Source organism: Corvus hawaiiensis, chromosome 7 (assembly GCF_020740725.1).
Source record: "Corvus hawaiiensis isolate bCorHaw1 chromosome 7, bCorHaw1.pri.cur, whole genome shotgun sequence".
In the NCBI taxonomy this organism is placed as follows: Eukaryota; Metazoa; Chordata; class Aves; order Passeriformes; family Corvidae; genus Corvus; species Corvus hawaiiensis.
Window position 1 is genome coordinate 16,138,312 of NC_063219.1, and position 21,904 is coordinate 16,160,215.

The following is a 21,904-nucleotide window of genomic DNA, read 5'->3' on the forward strand; positions in this document are numbered from 1 at the left end:
CTGCGGACCGAGAGCTATGGGTCAGCAGCCTGTCCCTGTCGCCGCCTCTTCAGCCAGTGGCACAGCTGAGTCCGACCAGAAGTAAAGCAGCAGGTGAATAATACCTAAAATACCCTTTTCAGTTTAGAATAACACGAAAAAGAAGGGAAAATACAGCGAGGGAAATGGGAACTGATGCAATTTGCACACAATGATAGCAAAAAAAAAAAAAAAAAAAAACAAAAAAAACCTGTGATATTCAAATATGAGGAAAACAGCCCAAATTCATCCAAAAATACAACATTGATAATTTTCAAGATGCACACTATATGAAATACAAGATGCTGAGGTGGTTTACTAAGCTAAACATTCAGGTGCAACACCCTAACTAAATACTGAAGCCACATGCAAAAATAATATTTAAAAAATCACTCAAAAATGAAAGCTAAATTTGAAATATATAGAAGTATTTCGTTGAGGCACACATAAATTAACTTCTTTTAAATAAAGCCAAGAAGAAAACTAGAAGATATTTTCCTGGAGCACAGAGAAAACCCCAAACAATAATAGGTAGCACATAAAAAATGAGTAACAGATGGACCAACTGGAGGATTGTGCTTAATGTAATTAACATTAGCACTTACTGGTAACGGTTAATGGTCCTATACCATCACACCTCCCAAAACAAAGCCTGATCAGGGACGCATCAAAAGACACGAAGTGAACCCTGAGGCATAAGTGCCATTTAGATCATGTTGAAGACATTTTCATCAATCTTCATGAGAAGTAACAGCTATTGGAGAGAAAGAGACATGAGCAAGTTTCTGTCTTGTAATCTCTATGTTTTCTTAGGTAACTAGCCTTTCCCCCAAAAATATTACATATAAGTAGTTTCTTCTCATGTCTCTGCTACTGACTCTGAAAGATTTACATCCCTTCAGCTGTCATTCAACAGTAGGAACCTATCTGAAAGCACTGTTTTGCATCTTAAGGCAGGAATATGAGTTTATTGAAATTCTGCAATAAGCCAAAGAAAGATTTAGTATATACCAGGTAAGTCTTTAAAAGGTGGAAGTGTTCACGTCACTAGAAAATCCTTTGCATTTTTTACTAAAATTTTTAAAAATGCATTTCCACATGAAGTTGCTAAAGTGCTTTTTTTTTCAGTGAGAATTATAATTATATTCAAAACAGCCTGATTGTTCACTCAGAAAACAGGAGTTCTAAATAATAATTATATGAGCAGATCCCCTTTTGCTCATAAGATCTTGTATTTGAAAGTTCATCAGTGTTGTAGTTTGATAAGAGGACTTGCTTTAGAAAACAGCAATGTGCTTCACTGGGCAAGCTCAGATGGCATTCACTAGGTACTATAGTTGGTTGACTTCTAGCCTCTTCTGCATCATGCTTGAGAACAAAATGAAAAAACCAAAGTCTTAAGCCCTTCCTAAAAGCAGATACTATCGAGGACAGATACCTTTTGAGTTATTTTGTATTCACAAACACAGAGCCAGTTTGCGAACCTGAGTTTTCTTCCTTCTCGGTTCTGTCCGTAGGACAGGCTCTTCAGTGCCATCTTCTGGTGGGCATGATCGACAGGAAGACCGACTGAGGCGCTGAACCTTATGCAGGGTGGAGAAGATGAAATGTCAATATAGATAATTATTTCTGCCAATTTATTGAACAGAATGACACGATCTAGCAGCAGATATTCTTTTTTCTGCATATAACTTGTATAATTTGTATTATGCTCTCTACTCCTTCAACACATACACATTTACATGAATTTACATGTATGCAAATAAATGGAACACATAGAGCATTACTATGTGTATGTAGAATACGTAAAAAAGATTTTTTTTTCAAGTAAATGCAAATGTGAACATAGTTTTTTTTGGGGGGGGGAGTTAGCATTCTTATTTTCATCATCTAATAAGTATTTTCTCTACTGAGTATGCAATAAAAGGACATTCCCATCTTCTCTGCCAGAAAAAGCAGAAAATTTTTGCAAAGGAGAAGAGGATCATTGTCATTATCATCACTTTACTGCTGACTTTACAGCAACCCCTCTGTGCCATCTTCAATTATACATGTGCTGAGCTGGACTGCGGACAGAGGTGGAGAAAGAGAAATTTGTGCTCAGATATAAGTGCAATTTCAGAGCAGAATGGAGCACTGTCCTGGGGTGACTGTATGATACTGTATTGCCCTAAGCCAGACATGAGCTCTGTGCCTTTAAAGCTAGGTCCAGGAGATGGGGGGGAGCCGGTGGAATTCCTTCGGCGGATCCTGCTCCTGTGTGACCGTGGTGTGGTCTTCGATGACAAAGAGAGGGGCCTGTTGAGGATACATCAGTAACTGCTGGGAGCTTCCATGGCCCCTGCAGATCATGGAGCACAGTAGTACCTCTCTGCACATTTTAACTGTGCCAGGCAACTGGCAGCTGGTATAAGTTGGAGACATTCTTCATCTTCTCTAATTTATTTCAGAGGTTGATTGGGAATGCAGGAGGCAAATGAGCACAGAAATGGCTTTAAGTTACCTTGTTTTGTGTCCTGCCCCACTCCTCCCACTCATCTGCACAGCACTGCCACCATTGCCATCCATCTCTCCACCATGGCAGCAATACTCACAAATGAACTTGCCTGCAGGTGCTCCATTTCTTCTCTGTTGCCTCTATGAAGAAAAATATCTGATCTTTTTTTTTTCCTTCCTTTAATATTCTAATGTCTGTATGTCACTAAAGGCTTGCTTTCAGTCTCTTGTAAATTTCCTCACCATAATGGTCAAGAATATTATTTCTAATTTTCATCTTAATGCAAAGAAATGAAGACGTGTTCTCTTGCACTTAACTGGAAACAAAACAAAACAAAGCCTTTCTTATGTTGCCTTTAGCATAAGGTTTACTTAACAATCCCAAGTATTTAAAGAAAAGAGGTTTTCTTCTATTTGTAAAAAGGATTAATAGAAAATACTAAATCTTTTATTCAAATGAATGTTAGCATTAAGGTTGTTAGAAGCAAGCTTCTGGTGGTTGATGCATGAAGTACTGTGCCACTAGCGATGGGCACTGAATGCCTCCTTCTCTGAGTCTGATATGGACTCTTGTGTCCCAAATATTGCTGGGAATCCTTTTACAGAATTCTCTCCAACCCGGTCTTAAAGAACGCCAGTATTTGGCTGGATATTTTCTTGCTAGTTTGGTTGCTGACTAAAACAATTCTATTGGCCAGATAAACCTGGCCAATAAAAAGCTGCCGTCTCTTCAAACTGAAAATGCAGATCTAAGCAGGATTGTGTGTCTGTTCTTCAGAGTGAATGAGCACAGGTTACACATTGGGGTTAGCTTGGAGTGAGAAGGAAACGTTGCAGATGGACAGTGCAGAGGGTAGGATGACATGGACTTAAGCCATCCAGGGAGACTTCAGCTTCCCTGAAGACATCTCAGAGATCATTTTTTTAGGGATCCAAGCTCGGATAGGCAGGACTTCCCTTCTGCCATTCCTACAAAGCTAAAAATGAGTAAAAGGGCAAAATACTATAAACATAAAAACACGGTGATCCCCTACTGGACCTGATCAAAGGTTCATCTAGCCTGCTAATGATGTGTTCAGCAGGTCCATCCTGGATGGTTTAGCAAGGAGCAGAAAATGGTACAGTGCCACCAGGCTTGATGGCTCAATGCAGAACCACATTGCAGCAGAAAAAGTGAGGCTCTCCATCTATTCCTTTCCCCCCTCTCTCCCTGTCTTTATGCTGCTCCTGGCTGTGTGCTTTGGCCTCTTGTCCTGCATGTGTGACGGTGTTTGTCAGGTCTTCTATGAGCCAATGTAGCCAGTTCAGTGACAAAAGAGTTTTCTAAACTGAGTCTCACAGACACCACATCTGTTTCAGAGGATGGAGCAGATTACACCGACAAGAGCAAAGGGAAGAGAGAAATAGAAAAGTAGGCAGAGGGAGTGAGCCTTCCCACCCGAACAGCACCAAGCTGTTACATTTCTCCAGCTGCACATGGTGACATAATGCCCTAATTCCAGCCCCACAGACTTGTGAGCTAGAAGATGTGCAGTAATCACACGGCTTTTACTGAGTCCTCAAGTGCTACATTCACCTACATTGTCACAGGCTCATTTTCTCAATCCTTAATCCAAGGGTGGGAATACAACAGTGCTGCCAACCATCGGCCAGACTGACTCCTTACCGCTGCTGCTTACTGTTCACAGCTCCCACACGTGTTTGTTCAGAGCAGCTACTGAATGACCTGCCCCAAACTTTCAACAGAAAATTTGAAATCACGGTGATCCAAGAAACTTATAACTACTTGTGCATCTATAGTAGAAGAAATGGACTATAAATTACACTTGAGATTGAGTATGTGCCTGACACCAACTGAAATTGCTGATCCTTTTCAATAACAAATCGTTTTAGAAGTACAAACCTATCAGAGGTAGAGATTCTTGCTGTTGTGAACCTTGACCCCCTAGTTTAAAAGAAAACAAACAAAACCAAACAACCTGCTGACAGTTGCTTTTCAATCCTGGACAACAGTAATTTTAAAATTAATTTTGGAAAGAATATGTAGTCATTCTCTTTATTGATAGTTTTACAGAGCATCAGTCTACCTGGAGATGGCATGGATACAGAAGGACTACAGATGATAGTTTGAAATAGATCTTTAAAAAATACATCTTAACGTTATACTCTCTATTTCTTCTTCCACCAGAGCTTTTTAAAATTCAGTTTTAAAAATGCTAGATCTATTCTCCAATAAAATCGTCTTGTCATTGGTTTTGAGGTTATTTGTGTTGCCAAAAAGATTTTGTAAATACCACAGCATGAACTCTGAGGATAAATATACAGAAATACAAAACCCATAGATTTCTTCTCCACTGCTTCTTTTGCGAAATTGTCAAATACAGATCTGCAAGCCACCTGAAGAGTGGCCAGGTGAGAATTCCCCTCTCCTGTTGGAAGGATAGGCTTAACACCCCCTTTCAACAGTGACCACACTCTGCAAAGCAGTGGAGAGCAGGGTTATTTATGTGCCCTTTTTCAAGTCAACGTAAACAACTGGATGCTCTAGCAAACTGACAATAGACTACCAACAAAGGGCCAGATGCTCTTATCCACTTGCAAGGGTGAAGAGGGACAAAATGAGTAAATATTTATATTATCATAGTGGCATGTAACTGGAGCTCAGTTGTTGAGAAAACAATGATTTACAAGCATGTTCCTCCTCTCTTGGGAATCCACATAAACCAAGCAAAGGTTCAGCATGGAGAAAAAAACTCTGACAGAAGGACTAAGCCAGATGAGAGAACTACAAGTTTTCAGTACATACTTTTCTCTGGGCTCACATGATGACTAGCAAAGAGAAATGTTTTCCTGGGACAGAGTCATCACAAATAAATAGAAAAGGTCTACCTGGTACATGAGAAAAGTGTGTGTGCATTGTGGCACACAACTTCAGTCCCAGCACCTCAGAAGTACTCTGACCTAGAGCTTTGGACTAAAGCTCAGCATTAAGGATGTCTCTCTGCAAGATTACTCCAGCCAGAACATAGCTGTTGCATCACTGGCTGCTCATGCCATAACTCCACTACAGCCAGCCTTTCTCCAAAGGACACCTGACAGGCTACAGTGTGTAGATTATTCCTCATTTACTGCTTTTTTCAAGCTTGTCCACACTTCTTCCACAATTACTTAGAGTCACGGCCATCAGTTCTCCAACACTGAGCACTTCAGCAAGGCTGGCATCTTCCCAGCTGAAAGATGACAGAAAGTTAATTTTGCATGAGAGCTTACAATAAAATATTTTGGTGTTTAGATGTATTTTTGACCCTAATGGACACTTGCCTTTGAAAGTCCTTGGAACATGACTGCAGTCTATTTATGTCTATGTTGTGCTTGGTATGATACGGACCTATCAAACCCCAGGGCCTTGATATGTCCATACCTCCTCTAGGTGAACTTTAAGATTGCCCCCAGCTGATGGAAGGTAATGAAATTACACTCTGCAGGAAGTGATATAAGAACAAAAATGCTTTTTTGGATGACAAGATACCATCTTTTATGTGAGTCTTTGCAGTGAAAGAGGGCAAACAAAGTGTGCCATCTAGTGCTTATCCTGTCCTTTGAGGATTAGACACCTCCTCGACACTCCTCTTCAAGACACAGAGAAGGACCACATCATGTCAGTGTAGTCTGGGGATAATCACACGCATAGCTGGGATAGTTAATGTCCTAGGAGCATCTCTGGAAAGCAGTTACATGTGATAACACACACTGAGGCATTTGGCACAACGTTGTGAACTAACAGTGGCAATCCAGGGGGTAAAAAGAGTGGTGACAGGAATGGCAGAGGAAGGAAATCACTTAAAATGTGGTGATGTGTATAACTAAGAATATCTTCATATACACTTAAAATGCTTAGCAAGAGTTTCAGTTGACTAGTTCTGTTCTACAGCTGTAGAGGTTTCACTGTGCTGTGATGGGGAATGATTCTTCATCATGCCCAGCTCACTATTGAGGACTTAAAGCACAGACCCAGGTGTGAACTCACTGCAAGAGGTAAAAACAAAGCCGTATTACATAATAAGATTTAATGATTATTTGAATCTCTTTTTCCATCCCTGTGGATCATTGATTTAACCTTTCTTGTTTTGTTCACAGGATATTGCTTAAACAAGTAACCGTGTTCTGAGATTAATCAGGGCCATTTTTTTGTATAACCCTTTAAGAGCATTTTGGTTTTAACTTTCTTCAATAAAGGAACACTAACAGAAGCAATGGCTTTGCTAGGAACTGCAAAATGTTGGCAAAATGTTCAGATTGGATTGCCATAGGGAACAAATGCATAAACTGTTTTGTGCACAGCCTGGGGTTCAACTGCTACTTTCTCTCTAAAGGAAAATAAAGCAGACCTTTTAAAGCCACCACTAAGGAGATTTCTATTTAGAGAATATGCAATAACTCATATTGAGACAAGATTTTAATCTCAGCAAAGCTTTGGATAATCTGCTGGCACCTGTGTTTGATGCTCTTCCACCCCATTGCACTGCTTAGACTGAGGCCAAAGGCCAGATCCTGTAAGTGTGTTTGTGGCAACAGTCCTGCTTGTGTGAGGGAGAGTTTTAGCAGAAAAGAGACAAAGACTGGTCAGGATCTGCCTTTGAAAGTGTCATCTGTTAGGAAATTACACCAGTGTCATCATCCTTTATATTCCTTTGGAGCCTCATATTCTTTTTAACAAGCATTGCACCAGTTGGCATTATTTGTTGTAGTAGATATACCAGTGCCTTGTGCTGCCTTGCTTGAGGGCACTGTGAAATATAGACCACTCTGAGGGAACCAGGAGAAAGGTAATATCTAGGATGATTTTAGAAAGAATTGGGAAAGGTTTTTCACATGTAGAAAGCTGGAGGCTGTGCATCAGCCTGTGTGTGATCTAGAGACATTTTTATAGAGGTTTCATGATACAAGCAAGCGGATATCTACTGTGTAGATATCATTAGAGATGCTGTGGAGTCTTGTTGCTGCTGAGGCCTCTGTATCCAACCGAGATATGAACTCCAGTTAACAAGTGTCATGTTTGTAGGAGTTCAGCCTCTGCAGCTCAAGGAAGAGAAAGAAAGGTACAAAATAAAAATAGGCTTGGGTTTTATAATTTGGACACACAGTGAATGGTGCTGTAAAAGGAGGTAACGTGGCTGGGCATAGGAAAGAAAAGAAAAAAATCGACATTGATGTATCTTACATAGATACATGTATCTTTCATCCCCTTAAAAATGAGCACTGTTCATTTGAAAGGGTTAAAAAAACCATCATATTTCTCTCCTTCTTTGATTCTGTGATTCATGTGTCCCATTTTAAAGTCTACACCCTGTGAAGAGGAGTGCATTATCAAGGAAAGAGGCTTGCCAGGGACAGAAGGTAATTTCCCGTAGCAGGTGCATACAGCAGGTGGTACACAGTGTACCTGCAACGAAAAGGTAGATTTAGGCTAAGATTTTATTTAATATGGAAAACTTATTGCATCCTGAGCCACTACTGGGGATGTGCCAAAAATCGTGTCTGCAGCATGATTTATTACGTGAAAATACCACCGAACTAATCAGTGGAGTTACTAATTAATACAAATCTGCATTTTTGCATAAGCAATTAGTGCAAAGAGAGTGCAATGAAAGAGGAAGTTTGACTCATTTAATCTCAGTGTCTATTCAAGCGGAAAGACCCACTAGGGCAAGGCACTAGGATCTACATTTGGATTTTTTTTTCCTTTTGATTAGTTAAAGGAACTAAAAGGTCAAATTATCAATATTTAATTCAAATGGAAATGCATTTGTTCAAGAGGAAAGAAAACACTTTATTTAAACAAGGTGGGACTCTGGGGGTAAATGCCTGGATCAAAAATAATTAGATTTTGCAGTTACAACAGCATCTAAATCCCTTCTGATAAGAATCCTTTTTCCTAATAACAGAGGTGGTTTGACACCGATAGCAAAGACTGCTGACGCTATTTAAACTGTAGCTCAGGTGGTAGCCGGCCTACCAATACAATTTAGACGTTTGCTTTAATGGTATGTACTTCTCTGATTTGTATTTTTTTAATCAATTTGAATTGTATTTTAAATCTATTGTGATTTCATAATTGTGTGCACTTGACTAGAAGAGTAATTTAAAAAGATGATAATTAAACCTTGGTGGTGATGTATTTTCCATTAACTAAATAGGAGTTTACATTTATAGAATTAAAATAACAACAGCATTTATTTAGCGGGGAAAGGCTCAAAAAAATTAATACACTGAGTTTTAAGGGGGGAAAGAGCAGAAAAGGCACCTTAGTCAGCCGTACCAATTTTCGAGCCCAGATGTACATTGTATCCTAGAGAGACGCTACCAAGTGAGATGCGGTCTCGCCCCGCACCGAACCGATACCGGAGCGGCACTTCAAAGCGTTGTTCTCCCGCGGTGATTCCCGAGCCACGGCAGCCGCAGCAGGCTGGTCACAGCTCGGAGTGATCCGGGCGATGGGGCTGCCCTCTCCTCCCGTCCCCTCCTCTCACCGCAGCGTTTGGAAATGGGCGAGCGGGGGAAAGCCGCGGGCAGACCCAAGCCGGCCCTTCCCGAGCCCGATCCCCGCGCCGGCGGTGGCTCCGGCCCCACGGTGGGATGCGGTGGGCTGGGACGGAGGGACAGGGGCAGCGGGGAGAGACGTTTTCCCTTCTCTTTTTTTATTCAGGATAACCTTCAGGGTTTGTGTGGGTGCCTCTCTGGAGAGGGAGGGAACGGGAAATCTGATAGCGAGAGGAGAGAGCCCGAACAGTCCGGGCTACCCGGGCAGTAAATCACTCGCTCAATTATAAGCGTGGCTTCCTCTCTCCGATAGCTCCAAGCTATTTGGGGAGGCATCTTTTCCCCGCACTCTCGCAGGTGCAATATGAATCAATTATCTTAATTAAGATAATGCCGCAAACCCAAGAGATTTCATCGGGAGCGGATTTCGAGCTCCGGACAACTGTAAGGCGTTTCCACAGCGCTGCTTCCCCCGCAACAAAACCCCATCCCGCCTGGCTGGGACAGGGTTCAGCCCCAGTGGCGACCCGCGGAGGGGCCGCGCTCGCCGCCGCCTCAGCGGGCCCCAGGCGGCCCCGGGACCGCCTCCTGCCAGGGCCGGGAGGCAGCAGCTGAGGCGGGAGCGGGGGGCGGCCGGGCCGGCCGGAGCTTTGTTGGGACGCGTGCGGTTCGCGTGCCGCGCTGCGGGAGGAGGGGAGGGGGGGCGGGAAGGGAGCTAGGGAGGGAGCTAGGGAGAAAAGAAAAAGAAAAGGAAAAGGAAAAGAAAAAAAAAAAGAAAAAGAAAGGGAAAGGGAAAAAGAAAGACAAAAGGAAAAAATTTAAAAATAAAAAAATCAAAGGGAAAAGGAAATCAAAGGATTCGGGAGGAAAAATAAACAGAAGCCGAATTAGAAGCCAGATGGAGAAGGAGGAGTCTGTAGGTCAGGGAGAAAAAAAAGACACGCTTGGAGCGATAAAATCAAGCGGCTGGGGGAAGAGGAGAAACAGGGAAGGTGGGAAACTGGAGCCGTTGAGCCAGGGGACGGCCCGATAAGGGAAGGCAGAGCCGACTGCCTGGGAAACCAGGAGGAAAACCAGTGCCGAAGCAGCGGGAAGAGCGGGAAGGATGAAGGCGGAGCGGCAGAGAGCCCCTGCGCCCCCGGAGCGCAGCGCTCGTCCCCGGCCCCGACGGGAGGCACGGAGCAGTGCCTGGTACCTGTCGGCCCGGCTCCACGGCCACGCGTGTACCCTCGCCAAGAGCCGATGTGACGGAACGAGCCGGGCTCGGAGGATTCAAGTCCCTCTGCCTCTTTATTTGTCTCTCTACTTATCTGCCAATCGACAACGTGTTGATTTTATTTTGCTCCCAGGGAAGATGACTGTGTTGATCACGCTCAGAAGCACACGAGCACCCCAAAGTTCTCACCGCTCCCCGAAATTCAATTTTCTGCCAGTGCCCTCCTCCCAGTATTTTTGCCTGGTGTTTCTCAGCGCCCCACACTCCCGGGTGTATTCCCAGATAGTCCCATTCTAAGGAACATTTTCCAGCAGCCGAGGCAGGGCTGGACCGGACCCATCTCTCTCCTGCGCCCTCCAAACCTGTTCGAACCTCACTGGTTCCAAAACGCGTCCGCGCCAGCAGCGCGGCAGCCCCAGCAGCTCCCGTTAATGGGGTCGCGCTCTCGAGGGGGCTGCCGGTCCGGCGGGAGGTCCGACCCAGTGTACGGTCATGCTCCCGGATCCTGGCCCGGGGGCCCCTCTATGGCCAGAGAAGGCTCGCCACGGGCAGGTGGGTCGGCGCCGGCGCTTCCCTTCCCTCCGTGCCCCAGGGAAGGGCCGCAGCCGCCGGTGACCCGAGGGTGCCCCGCTCCAGCTCCACTCGCCCGACCTGGCGGCGCACACCGCACTGCTGGCCTTCGCTTCCCACGGAGAACCGGCCAGCTTTGAAATAACAAAATGCAGTCGGTTGCTCTCTGTATTTGATTACCGAGAAGGCGAACATCCCCGGAGTCCCCTCCTGCTGCCCTGCCGGGCTATGTAGGTCACCAACAGGAGAGAAGCATCTTAAAAATAACCCGACCTGGAAAAGTATCTTCCAAATCCATCTCCTCAGGACGGAATCATTTGTTTCGCATTTAAAGCCTCAAGAGGGGAAAATAATTTTATTTTTATTGAATAAATATCCGGATAACGCGTGCCGGTAGCACAGCTATCATACGAGTGGGACATCTCCCTCCTTAAAGCGCATCCCTAAGGTTTGGCCGCGTTTGCAAACTCCGCCGAGGCGTTTAAAGACTCTAAAGCCACCACTCGGCGTCTTTCTTCCAAACTTCCCCTTAACCGGCAGTATTCCCACCGAAAACCCGGGAAAAGCGAACCGGCGTTTACTCCAGGCGTTAGGACAGACCGGGGTGGGGGGTGTCACAACAGCCCCGGGACGTCCATATTCCCCAGCTCTGGAGAAAACCGGGGAAAGGGGAGGGGATCTGTGGCGGAGAGAGAACGACAAGGACTGGGACAGGGAGTCTCCGGGGGTCAGAGGCGCCCTTTAGAAGATGCTATGGGGGGCTCGGAGGGACCCTCTGCGGCCGCACCCCAGAACAATGGGAACAATGCGGCTCCGCGGGCCGGCGCTCCGCGGCGGCGGTGCGGCGCGGTACCGGGGCGCTGCGCGGTGACAGATGGCGCGGCCCGCCGGGTCAGCGCGGGCGTGGCGGCTCCGCGGGCGGCGCGCGGCCGCATACAAATAAGGGGCGTCACGTGGGGGGGCGCCGCCGCGCCTGACGTGGGCGGCCATATGGCGCGTGCCACCGGGCGGGGCGGGGCGCGGGGCGGGGCGCAGGCGCGCGGGGCGCGGCGCCCGCGCGGTACCCGGGTCCCGGTGCCGGCCCCCCGGCGCGCATCCTCCGTCCCGCTATATAACGGGGGGAGCCCGGCGCTGGGCAACCTCGGGAAAAAAAAAAACACCACACACACGCGCGGCGCCCTCGCACGGAGAGCTGTGCCGGGGTTATGAGACCGTCACCGCGCAGGAGAGGCTGAGCAACGGAGGTAACGGGAAACCGTGTTTTGCCCCCGCGGGGAAAGGGTTCGCGGCGGCTGCCGGGGTGGGAGAGGACCCTGGGAGGTCGGGGCGGACGGGATCTACCTCTGCCGGAACGGCTTCGGGTTTTATTGTCGCTTGCTGTCGTTCCCGCTGGTGTGCGCGGGCACACCTGTAATCCATCCATCCACACACATACATATGCGTAAATGTGTATATGCGTCCATACGCACATATAAATATGTATATGTGCGTCCATTTATACAGACGCGTGTTACATATGTTAACGTCCTTCCACCGATGCACCTCCGAACTTTCAGCTCCCTTTCCTCAGCGGAGCGCCATCGCCAAGGTCCCAGCGCCTCGGCGGACGGGCGGCATTGTTTCTTCCCGGTGTACCCGACGCTACCGGGGGGCGGTCACAACCCCACACGAAAGGTCCCCGCGGGAAGCGGGGGAACCGATGCCCGTTTGCAGCAGAGGGGACGACGGAGACGGGAAGCTGGGGCCAATCCCGCACCTGTTACCACGGGCAGGGGTCGCGCAGCTCCGCCGCGGGCACCCAGCGACAGTCCTGTGCACGAAGGCGGGACCGGGGGAGCAGGTGCTCGGCGCCCGCTGGGGCGGCACAAGCCCCACGCAAGGAGGCGGCAACGGGGAGCCGCGGAGAGCGGCGGGGACAGGCGTCACAGGCACCATCCGTCCTGCAGGTGCCCTGTGTGTCCGCCTTCCCCTTCCCCTATTCGGTAAAAATGTTTGAGGATTTTTTTCGAAGCAAAACAAAACAAAACAACCCACGCTTGGTCCACTTGCGTCGTGCCGCCTGGGCTGCCTCCCGCACACATAATCTGCTTATATTCCCCGTTAATATCGGCGAGTTACATAATGGCATTTGAACATATGTCAATTTAATTACAAAGCAGAAACACAGAGACAATTAAAAGTTTGCCCTGGCACGGTGGGGAATCCAGGGCTTCCCTCGGGAGGGGGCGGTGGGACCGAGAAGCGAAGCGCGGGTAACTTCTCCCCGCGGGGGACCGCGCGGGGCCACGGCCGCTGCTCCGGGTGCTGACGCGTCTCTTTTCTGTCTCCTCCGCGATGCAGAGGCTCACCATGACCAAGTCGTACAGTGAGAGCGGGCTGATGGGCGAGCCCCAGCAGCAGGGCCCCCCGAGCTGGACGGACGAGTGCCTCAGCTCCCAGGACGAGGAGCACGAGGTGGACAAGAAGGAGGAGGACCTAGAGGGTCTGCACGCCGAGGCCGAGGAGGACTCGCTCCGGAACGGTGAGGAGGAGGACGAAGAGGACGACTTGGACGAAGAGGAGGAGGAAGAGGAGGAGGAGGAAGACGACGACCAGAAGCCCAAGAGGCGGGGCCCCAAGAAGAAGAAGATGACCAAGGCGCGGATGGAGCGGTTCAAGCTGCGGCGCATGAAGGCCAATGCCCGGGAGCGCAACCGCATGCACGGGCTGAACGCGGCCCTGGACAACCTGCGCAAGGTGGTGCCCTGCTACTCCAAAACGCAGAAGCTCTCCAAGATCGAGACCCTGCGCCTGGCCAAGAACTACATCTGGGCGCTGTCCGAGATCCTGCGCTCAGGCAAGAGCCCGGACCTGGTGTCCTTCGTGCAGACCCTCTGCAAGGGCCTGTCGCAGCCCACCACCAACCTGGTGGCCGGCTGCCTGCAGCTCAACCCGCGGACTTTCCTCCCCGAGCAGAGCCAGGAGGTGCCGCCGCACGTGGCGGCGGCGGCGGCGGCGGCGGGCGCGCCCTTCCCGGCTCATCCCTACCCTTACCAGTCGCCGGGCTTGCCCAGCCCGCCCTACGGCACCATGGACAGCTCCCACCTCTTCCACCTCAAGCCGCCGCACGCCTACGGCGCCGCGCTGGAGCCCTTCTTCGAGAGCGGGCTGGCGGAGGGCGCCAGCCCCGCCTTCGACGGGCCCCTCAGCCCGCCCCTCAGCGTGAACGGCAACTTCTCCTTCAAGCACGAGCCGGCCGCCGACTTCGACAAGAGCTACGCCTTCTCCATGCACTACCCCGCCGCCGCCGCCGCGCTGGCCGCCGCGCCCGCCCACGCCGCCATCTTCCCGCCCGCCGCCTCCCGCTGCGAGATCCCGGTGGACGGGCTGGCGCCCTACGAGGGCCACCCGCACCACGAGCGCGTCCTCAGCGCCCAGCTCAACGCCATCTTCCACGACTGAGCCTCCCCGCGCCGCAGGGAGGGCCGGGGGAGCCGCGCCCCGCCGCCCGCCACCGCCTTGTTTACAGGGGGCAGCCCGGCGGGTCCCGCCGCCGCCTCGGGGCCGCCGCGTCCCCCCCGCTCACCCGCTGTCTTTGCTTCCGCTCCTCGGAGCGACGCTGTAAATTGGGGTAGGGGCATTGGGATCGCGTCAATTACCTGATCGGGATAACAAAATCACAAGCAATAATTAGGATCTATGCAATTTTTAAACTAGCGATGGGCCAATTACAAAATATATATGAAATCTATATTTTTCAACCAACATTTTACTACTTGTTACCTTTCCCATGCTGAATTATTTTGTTGTGATTTTGTACAGAATTTTTAATGACTTTTTATAACGTGAATTTCCTATTTTAAACCATGCAGCTTCATCAATTTTTATACATATTGGAAAGGTAGAATTATATCTAATTTATACAAAATGATTTAACTAATTTAAACCAGCAGAAAAGTGCTTAGAGAAGTTATGTTGCCTTAGCACTTCTTTCCTTTTCAAATAGATGAAGAAGAAAAAAAAAATGCACAATCCGGGCAATTTCTTTCCCATGCAAGTCTCTTTTTTCTTTTCTTTTTTTTTTCTTTTTTCTTTATTTCTTTTTCCTTTCCCCCGTACAATAAGAACCAGATCCCCTAGGTCTTGAGAAGATATTAAGAACGATAGATTTATTTTCTATTAAAACATATCAATTCAACACATTACTTGCACAAACTTGTATATAAAGATTATAAGCAAATGCCAACACCCTTTTTAAATCGAAAGCTGCTTGACTATCACATACAATTTGCACTGTTTCTTTTTAGTCTTTGAACCCCTTGGCATTCCAATTTTTTGGTTTGTTGGGTTTTTTCGTTTGCTTTGGGTTTTTTTTTTTTGTTTTGGTTTTTTTTTTCAAAGATAACTTGAAGATGTTAATGTTTCCAGGCGATATAAATGCATGATTTTATACATGTTCACACAATCCGTGGTTGTCATATGCTCATCTTATAAATCTGAACCGAAATCTAATCAGGTTGTTAAAGTCGGGCTATATACCTATTGTAGTCGATTAGTACGGTAGCTTGAAACAAATTCAAACCATTTAATCCGTAATTAGAACAATAGCTATTGCATGTACAATGCAGTCCAGAATAAGTGCTGTTTGAAATGTAACGCTGGTTCAACTGGAATCAATCTGTACTGTAATTTTGTTTGTAATCCTGTATATTATGGTGTAATGCACACTGGGATTTTAGAAAAAACATCCATCCTTTGGCAACAACATAGTATTGAACATTTGGTCGAATGTTGCATTTTTTCCTTAAATGTGATTTTTTTTTTCTTAGTGTAAGTAATTCCTATGGGATTATTGTTTTATTCGGATAGCTCATGAAAGGTGCAACACTTATTATTTGTAGAATAAAATTGGACTAAAAAAAGGACACGGATTCTTTGCTTACCTTGAAGAGCACGACGGGCCGGGGGGGGGGGGGGGGGGGGGGGAGGGTGGTGTTCGTTTGTTTACAGCGAACCCGGCTATTTGCAATGCTGATTTGTTGAATGAGGGGAACGGGGCAGAAGCGCAGTTCGCCTGGGAGCTGCGGCTGCCGGCGCGGGTTGCGCCGGGCGCCCGCACCCGCCCGGGCGGCCCCGGGCAGCTCAGCCCGGCCCTGCCGCCTGCGGGGCTCCCCTCCCGGGCCGCGGCAGTGTCCGCAGCCAGCCCCGGCCCGCGGGGCTCCCCTCCCGGGCCGCGGCAGTGTCCGCAGCCAGCCCCGGCCCGCGGGGCTCCCCTCCCGGGCCGCGGCAGTGTCCGCAGCCAGCCCCGCCCGGGACCCGCACACCAGGAGCGGGCGCTTCGGCCTCGGCGCGGAGGTAGCAGGTGCGCCTTCCCCTGCAAGGCAGACCTGGACTCGCGCTATCGATTCATCGTCCCCTCCTCTTCCCAGACGGGAAACGTATTCCTTTAATCTCCACTGATTATTCTGAGGCTTAAGAAACCCGGGGGCGCAACCTGCAGGAGGGCAATTCCCCTAATGACCAGGAACAATTATCAACAGGTCTTTGCCTCTGACTATCAAAAACAGATTTAAGACGTTACCTGAAATACTTTATATGAAGCCTGTCTCAAATCGGAGGTATTTCATAAATATTTCAGTTAAACCCAGCAGAAAGTAAACAGGCTTTCCGATGGATGAGGGCATCATTTTTTTTTTTTTTTCCCCAGAGAAATTAAGCTACTCGTGTCTATTTTAAAGGTGTTTATAGCTACAGAAATCCAACGTGTAAGCATGGCAAACCTGTCCTAGAAGTTCAGCACTCCCCGCTGCCAGGCTTCCCCGTCAAAAACATGCTAAAAATTAATTGCGATGCTGACCGATGGATTTTGCAGCATCTCCCTGCGTTTTGCTGAAGCCTGCAGCTCCACACTCGAAAACTGTTGCTGAATCTGAAAAGAAAGAAAGCAAAAGGCAACTTTTCAAGCGCCCGATTACCCTTTCCTGGTCAGTGGCAATACAACTAAATGTGCCCTAGATAACCCGAGGGGGGTAAATGAATGACGATTTTTCAGATAAAATTGGAAAAGCTGACCCAGGCTTGCTTGCCTTTTGGTTATGTGCCTTCTTCCTAAATATAAGGATTCTTCTAGTCAGTCAAGGGGCAACTCACATGCCACCATCTTTTATTCAAAGCCAGGCACAGATGTTCCTTCTGCAGGGGAGGTTTTAATTTATGAAAATGATATTGTTTATGCATGAATGCACTCTGCATAACACACAGTACTTCCATCTGATGAGAGAAATACCACAGAACCAGTGCCAATGTCAGGAACATATTCTGCAAATTTAGTCGCTTAAATGTTTAATGAATATTTGGAAGGCATTTCCAAACCACAAGAAACCTTTTCAATTACCTTTTCTTTTTCCACTGTTGATAACAAAATTCAACTCCTCCAGCCAATGCAACCTACTTGAAAGATCTACCTAGGCTATCTCAATGTTTGCTACTACGATACTTCAGAGAAAGTAATATTTTAATGTTATGAGCAACCTAATAAGGAAAATGAATCACGCATTTTGGTAACTAGAGGCTCTATTTTACAAATCACTTGTGAGTTTTCTTATTTCAATTAGTTTTGGGTGGTTTTTTTCCTATCACCACCCGTATAAAATATTGGAGACCTTTCCCCCTTCTCCCGCTTTGCTGATGCTTCTGATGCCTCCATGATATTTCTTTTGTACTATTAACATCAAGCCAAATGTTGAAATTTCTGCTCATGACTCCCACAGGAAGGTCTATCAAGGTCTCTTTTAATGGAAAGAATTACTCACACTGTTCCTCTCCTATGAGCATATCGCTAATTAACTAAGGCTATAGTGGGATTATCCAACTTCCGCATGCAGAGAAAACTCTGGGGTTGATTTGTACCCACACACTGGGTCATCCAGCACAGGCCTAAAACTCTATTTTTAGGGCTGGTTGTGTCCAGTGGCCTTTCCCTTCTTCTTTATAACATACTTCTGGCAGCAGAAATTGCTCTGCCACCAGTGCACACTTGAGGTTAAATCTGCAGGCACAGTATATAAGAAAGAGTCACGACTTGCAGCTTTTCCCTTCTTGGTGTTCTGGAACAACAGAAGAAGATCTGAGGAGGTTGTGGACCCATTGTTGACTGTGACAGACACAGCTGAGGCCCCAGCTACAGCAGAAGAATCTGAAATGGTAGAATTCCAGGTTACATGCACAAGATGTCTGAGAGACTGAAGCCTCTAGTTTCACCTAGCACAAATGAACAAGGTGCCTGAACAACGTCAGACTTTGGCCCAGTGCATTCAGAAGGAGTCTCCAGGTGAAGGAAAGTAGATTCAAGGAGAGCCAAGATTCCTGAATTCATCAGAAGAAAACAGAGAGCCACTTTCTCCAAAAGATACTGTTACAGAATATTAATAAACTAACATGGAAAATCAATATGTAATTACAGAGGTAATAAGGATTAATAGAAATAATTCTAAACTAAGTATTGAGAGCAAGTAAAACAAATCTTTTCTGTCTTCTGTAAGAGTAAAAAAGTCTTGCAATTATTTCAATATTGTAACTGATTAGAACTAGATCCACCATGACCTTATCAATTGCTTTTGACATATTAAAACTGTGAATCTCTCTTTAAAAAAATACAATACTTCTCTTCAGAGAACCATCTTGTCAAATAGTTTTAGAAATTACAGAGTTAAATTCCATATATATATATATTCCATATATATCTTACACATATATATAAGGTAACTTAAGATAAAAATTCAAAAAAACCTCATTCATTTCTCACTCATTCCTATTGAGGAAGAACAGAAATGAAACTTGGAATTCTGCCTGGTGCTGTATCAGGGAAAATATGCAGAAATTGGTCTTTGTTTTTATTGACTAAGATGGGTTGCACAGTAATTATTTCAGAAATTATAAATGGTCTACACTCTTTCCTTAGCTGAAAATCCCACATTACGAAAAACCTTGAAAAACATAGTACATAAATACATGTTGAAACAGTGAGCTGAAGATCTGCAAATACACTGTTATTTAGATATCTACATAAGTGTTTTTTAAATAATTCATATATGTATTTAACAAACTGTCAGAAGCTATGCAATACAAAATTAAAACTGACAATGCTCTCAAAGCATTCTCTTAAGTATTTAGGTTGCCTACAGGGTATGTAAAACATAGAATATCAGCCCTAGTTTTCGGTTCCCTTGCTTATAGTAGTGTGCAGCATAGAGTTAACTGCATTTTGCATGAAATAAAATAGAAGCAACTAATATTTACACATTTACCAACCCTCTGACAGAGCAGTAGAAAATAAGATTTAGAGAAAAAAAATCACCCTAAAAAGATAGCATACCAACCTTAAGGCAAAGAATAGACAACATGCTCTGACTAACACATTCTCATTTTATATTCTTGCCATTACCACATTTTTCTCTGATTAAGATTAGTTTCAATTCATGGGGTATCAGGAATGGCTTCAACTTCAGACTGTGTTCCTGCAGCTTCTTATACCTGCATAGTAATTTCACTTGTTCTTGTTGTTCTCCTTGCAAAGGTTTGTCCATTTCCTTACCTACATTTCCTTTTCTGTTCTTTAATGCTTTCCTTCTTTTGAAAAGATAAAGATGTATAGCAATAGTAATGCTCTCTTCTACAGATCATTGATGCCATTTTCCTTCAGAATACTTTATGGCTTTGCTTATCATGCAAAAAAAAATACGTTCTGCTTAACGTCACTTCTTCATGGTAAACCAGCTCAACAGAGCTGAATTAATATTGAGAGTTACAAAGGATTCTTTTCTAAAGTAGAAATGTAAGAAGGGAGCATAGTTAGGAGAGCTAATATCTGTGAATGAACTGCTGAAGTGTAACTGACTATACACTAAACCCTCACTGTATAAACACACACTGTAGCCAGAAAAACATACAAGCCAAGGGTATGCTGCCAACTTCAAAATTAAGGTTTCTCCAGAAGGAAATCTCCATTAGCTACTGAAAACAAGTCAGCTACCTGAAATGTTCAGTTGAAACCTTCAAAATGGGGATAAGGTATATTTCCCCAGAGTGTCCCCTCATCTTTTCTTGTCTAAATTCCTGTTCCTTAACTTGAACATCACATTGCTCATGAATCAAAAACTGGCCTACTTACCTCATTGCATTTTTACAGACATTTTTCTTGAGGTGGGAGAACATATTTTCCAATAGCAACCTTTACCTGCTTTCTGTCCTTCAGTAAACACTAGCTGTACTTCCCTCACTTGCTATTTCTGTCACAGGTTGTCCTACCTCTTTCTTCACTTCACAAAGTTCTTCTGGAAAAGAGTTGGGAGGCTCTCACTATTTCTTAGCATCTAGAGAGAAAGGGATGATTTCCAGAAAGAAATACCGTTAGTTAAGGAGAGCTTAGCTCCTCTCTTTGTTTCCTACTACTTCTTCTCTTGGTCCAGAGGCTGCTTCCCTCTCCTAGGCTGTCTGGTTGTGCTCAAGACCATCACCCTGACCTAGGGCAAAACCTCCCCTGGGTCCAGACTGCTGAGAACTAGCTCGAAGAGACCACAAGGGAGATGTCTGTCCCCCCCGCCCCCCATGCAAGATCTATGATTTAAAAGAAGATCTTATGCATGGTGTCTGCCTTTGTGTTATTGCAGTAATGTGTGTGCCATATCCAGGTCCTCACCCACAAACTTGATATTCTTCCCTGACCTTGGACCTGCCTTGATAATACAAACTTCCCTGATGGCTGCTGGGCTAGCACTGGCACTGGCTACTGTCATCTGACCTAACCTAATGACTCTGCTTTTCAGCTTGATGGTGGACCTACCTTGATACAAGGGGTTTGTCCAGCTACCTGGACTCCTGTTGAACTTAGCTACACACAGTTCTGCTTACCTTGGTCAGGTAGGGATCCTACCTGACTTGTAATCACTCTAAACCCCATTTCCTTTACAAAGCAGCTTACTCCTACTATTCCTCAGAATTCCTCCTCTTGCCGTTCTGGCTGCAAGGGCCATGAGGCCACTACTGAGCCTTAAAAACCTTGAGCAGCTCCACCTGCAAACCCTCTCACTGACCCTACCCATGAGCCTGGAGCTTTATTCAAGCTCAGTCTGGGATGACCACTTTTTCATTTACAGATGCTGTGTGATGCTGGTCTGCAGCTCAGCCACAACCCTGATCTGGCTCTGAACCCTTCTGATCCAGACCTGCCTCATCATTATAAACTTGGCTGATGATCTGCGGCTTTGATGGATTCTAGTACACTCCCCAGACTTCCTTGCTCAGGTACTTCCAGGTGGGTCCTGGCCAGAAAGGTCTCTGCCTTGCTAGCCCTGGCATTTTCCTTGGCTCCCTGTTTCTTAGGGAGCAACTGGCCCTTGCTGTTCTTGACAATGGCTTTGCTTCTCTTTCTGGTGGGTCTCCTTCCCCTCTGCCCTCTTTTTTTTTTGTTCTGACTTTACTTGAGGTATTTGTCTAAAAAAACCCAACCGAATAAAAATGTTAAGACCATTTCCAAGGCAGCTCCACAACCTCTCCGGAACTACCTGAAAAGTTTCAAAACTTGATTTGGAAAACTTTAATTTGAAGGCTTATTATAAAAAGTGTTATTCAACTTACTCTTTATTAAGTGGTGAACAAGGCTTCTCTGTTTTCTTGTATCTACTGGTATGGAATCATAGGATGGACTGGGTTGGAAAGGACCTTAAAGATTATCTCGTACCAACATCCCTGCTATCACCACAGTCACCTTTCACTAGACCAGGTTGCTCAGAGCTCCATCCAACCTGGCCTTAAAGACTTCCGGGGGTGGGGCATCCAGAACTTGTCTGAGCAGCCTGCTCAAATTCCTCACCACCCTGACAATAAAGAACTTGTTCCTAATACCTAAGCTGAACCTACTCTCAGCTGGAAACCATTTCCCCTTTGTCACAACATGCTCTTTTAAAAAGTCTCTTTCCATCTTTCTTGTAAGCTGCTTTCAGGTAACGGAACCAAAATGCATGTGAGAGAACAGGAAAGTAAAATACACTAGCTGCTTTGGCTGACCTGCAATGTCTTCTACATCAT

At 46.2% G+C, this 21,904-nt stretch overlaps 1 protein-coding gene and 1 long non-coding RNA gene across 3 annotated transcripts; one reads left to right on the plus strand and one right to left on the minus strand.

Annotated features, from left to right (window-relative positions):
• Window positions 1–4,556: 4,556 nt before the first annotated feature.
• On the minus strand, window positions 4,557–9,850 carry LOC125328983. The gene is made up of 2 exons (XR_007204991.1): window positions 8,834–9,850; window positions 4,557–5,744 (listed from the first exon to the last, which is right to left on the minus strand). It is a non-coding gene; the product is annotated as an uncharacterized LOC125328983 (long non-coding RNA).
• Window positions 9,851–11,938: 2,088 nt separating this feature from the next.
• Window positions 11,939–15,744, plus strand: NEUROD1 (neuronal differentiation 1). 2 transcript variants are annotated; one of them, XM_048310050.1, is made up of 2 exons: window positions 11,939–12,084; window positions 13,181–15,744. In XM_048310050.1, the coding sequence occupies exon 2, from the start codon at window positions 13,190–13,192 to the stop codon at window positions 14,279–14,281; it is 1,092 nt and encodes a 363-aa protein (XP_048166007.1). In that variant the 5' UTR covers window positions 11,939–12,084; window positions 13,181–13,189; the 3' UTR covers window positions 14,282–15,744. The 2 variants fall into 2 exon arrangements, with proteins under 2 accessions (XP_048166007.1, XP_048166006.1); XM_048310049.1 differs by lacking the exon at window positions 11,939–12,084 and having other exon boundaries at window positions 13,175–15,744.
• Window positions 15,745–21,904: the final 6,160 nt, after the last annotated feature.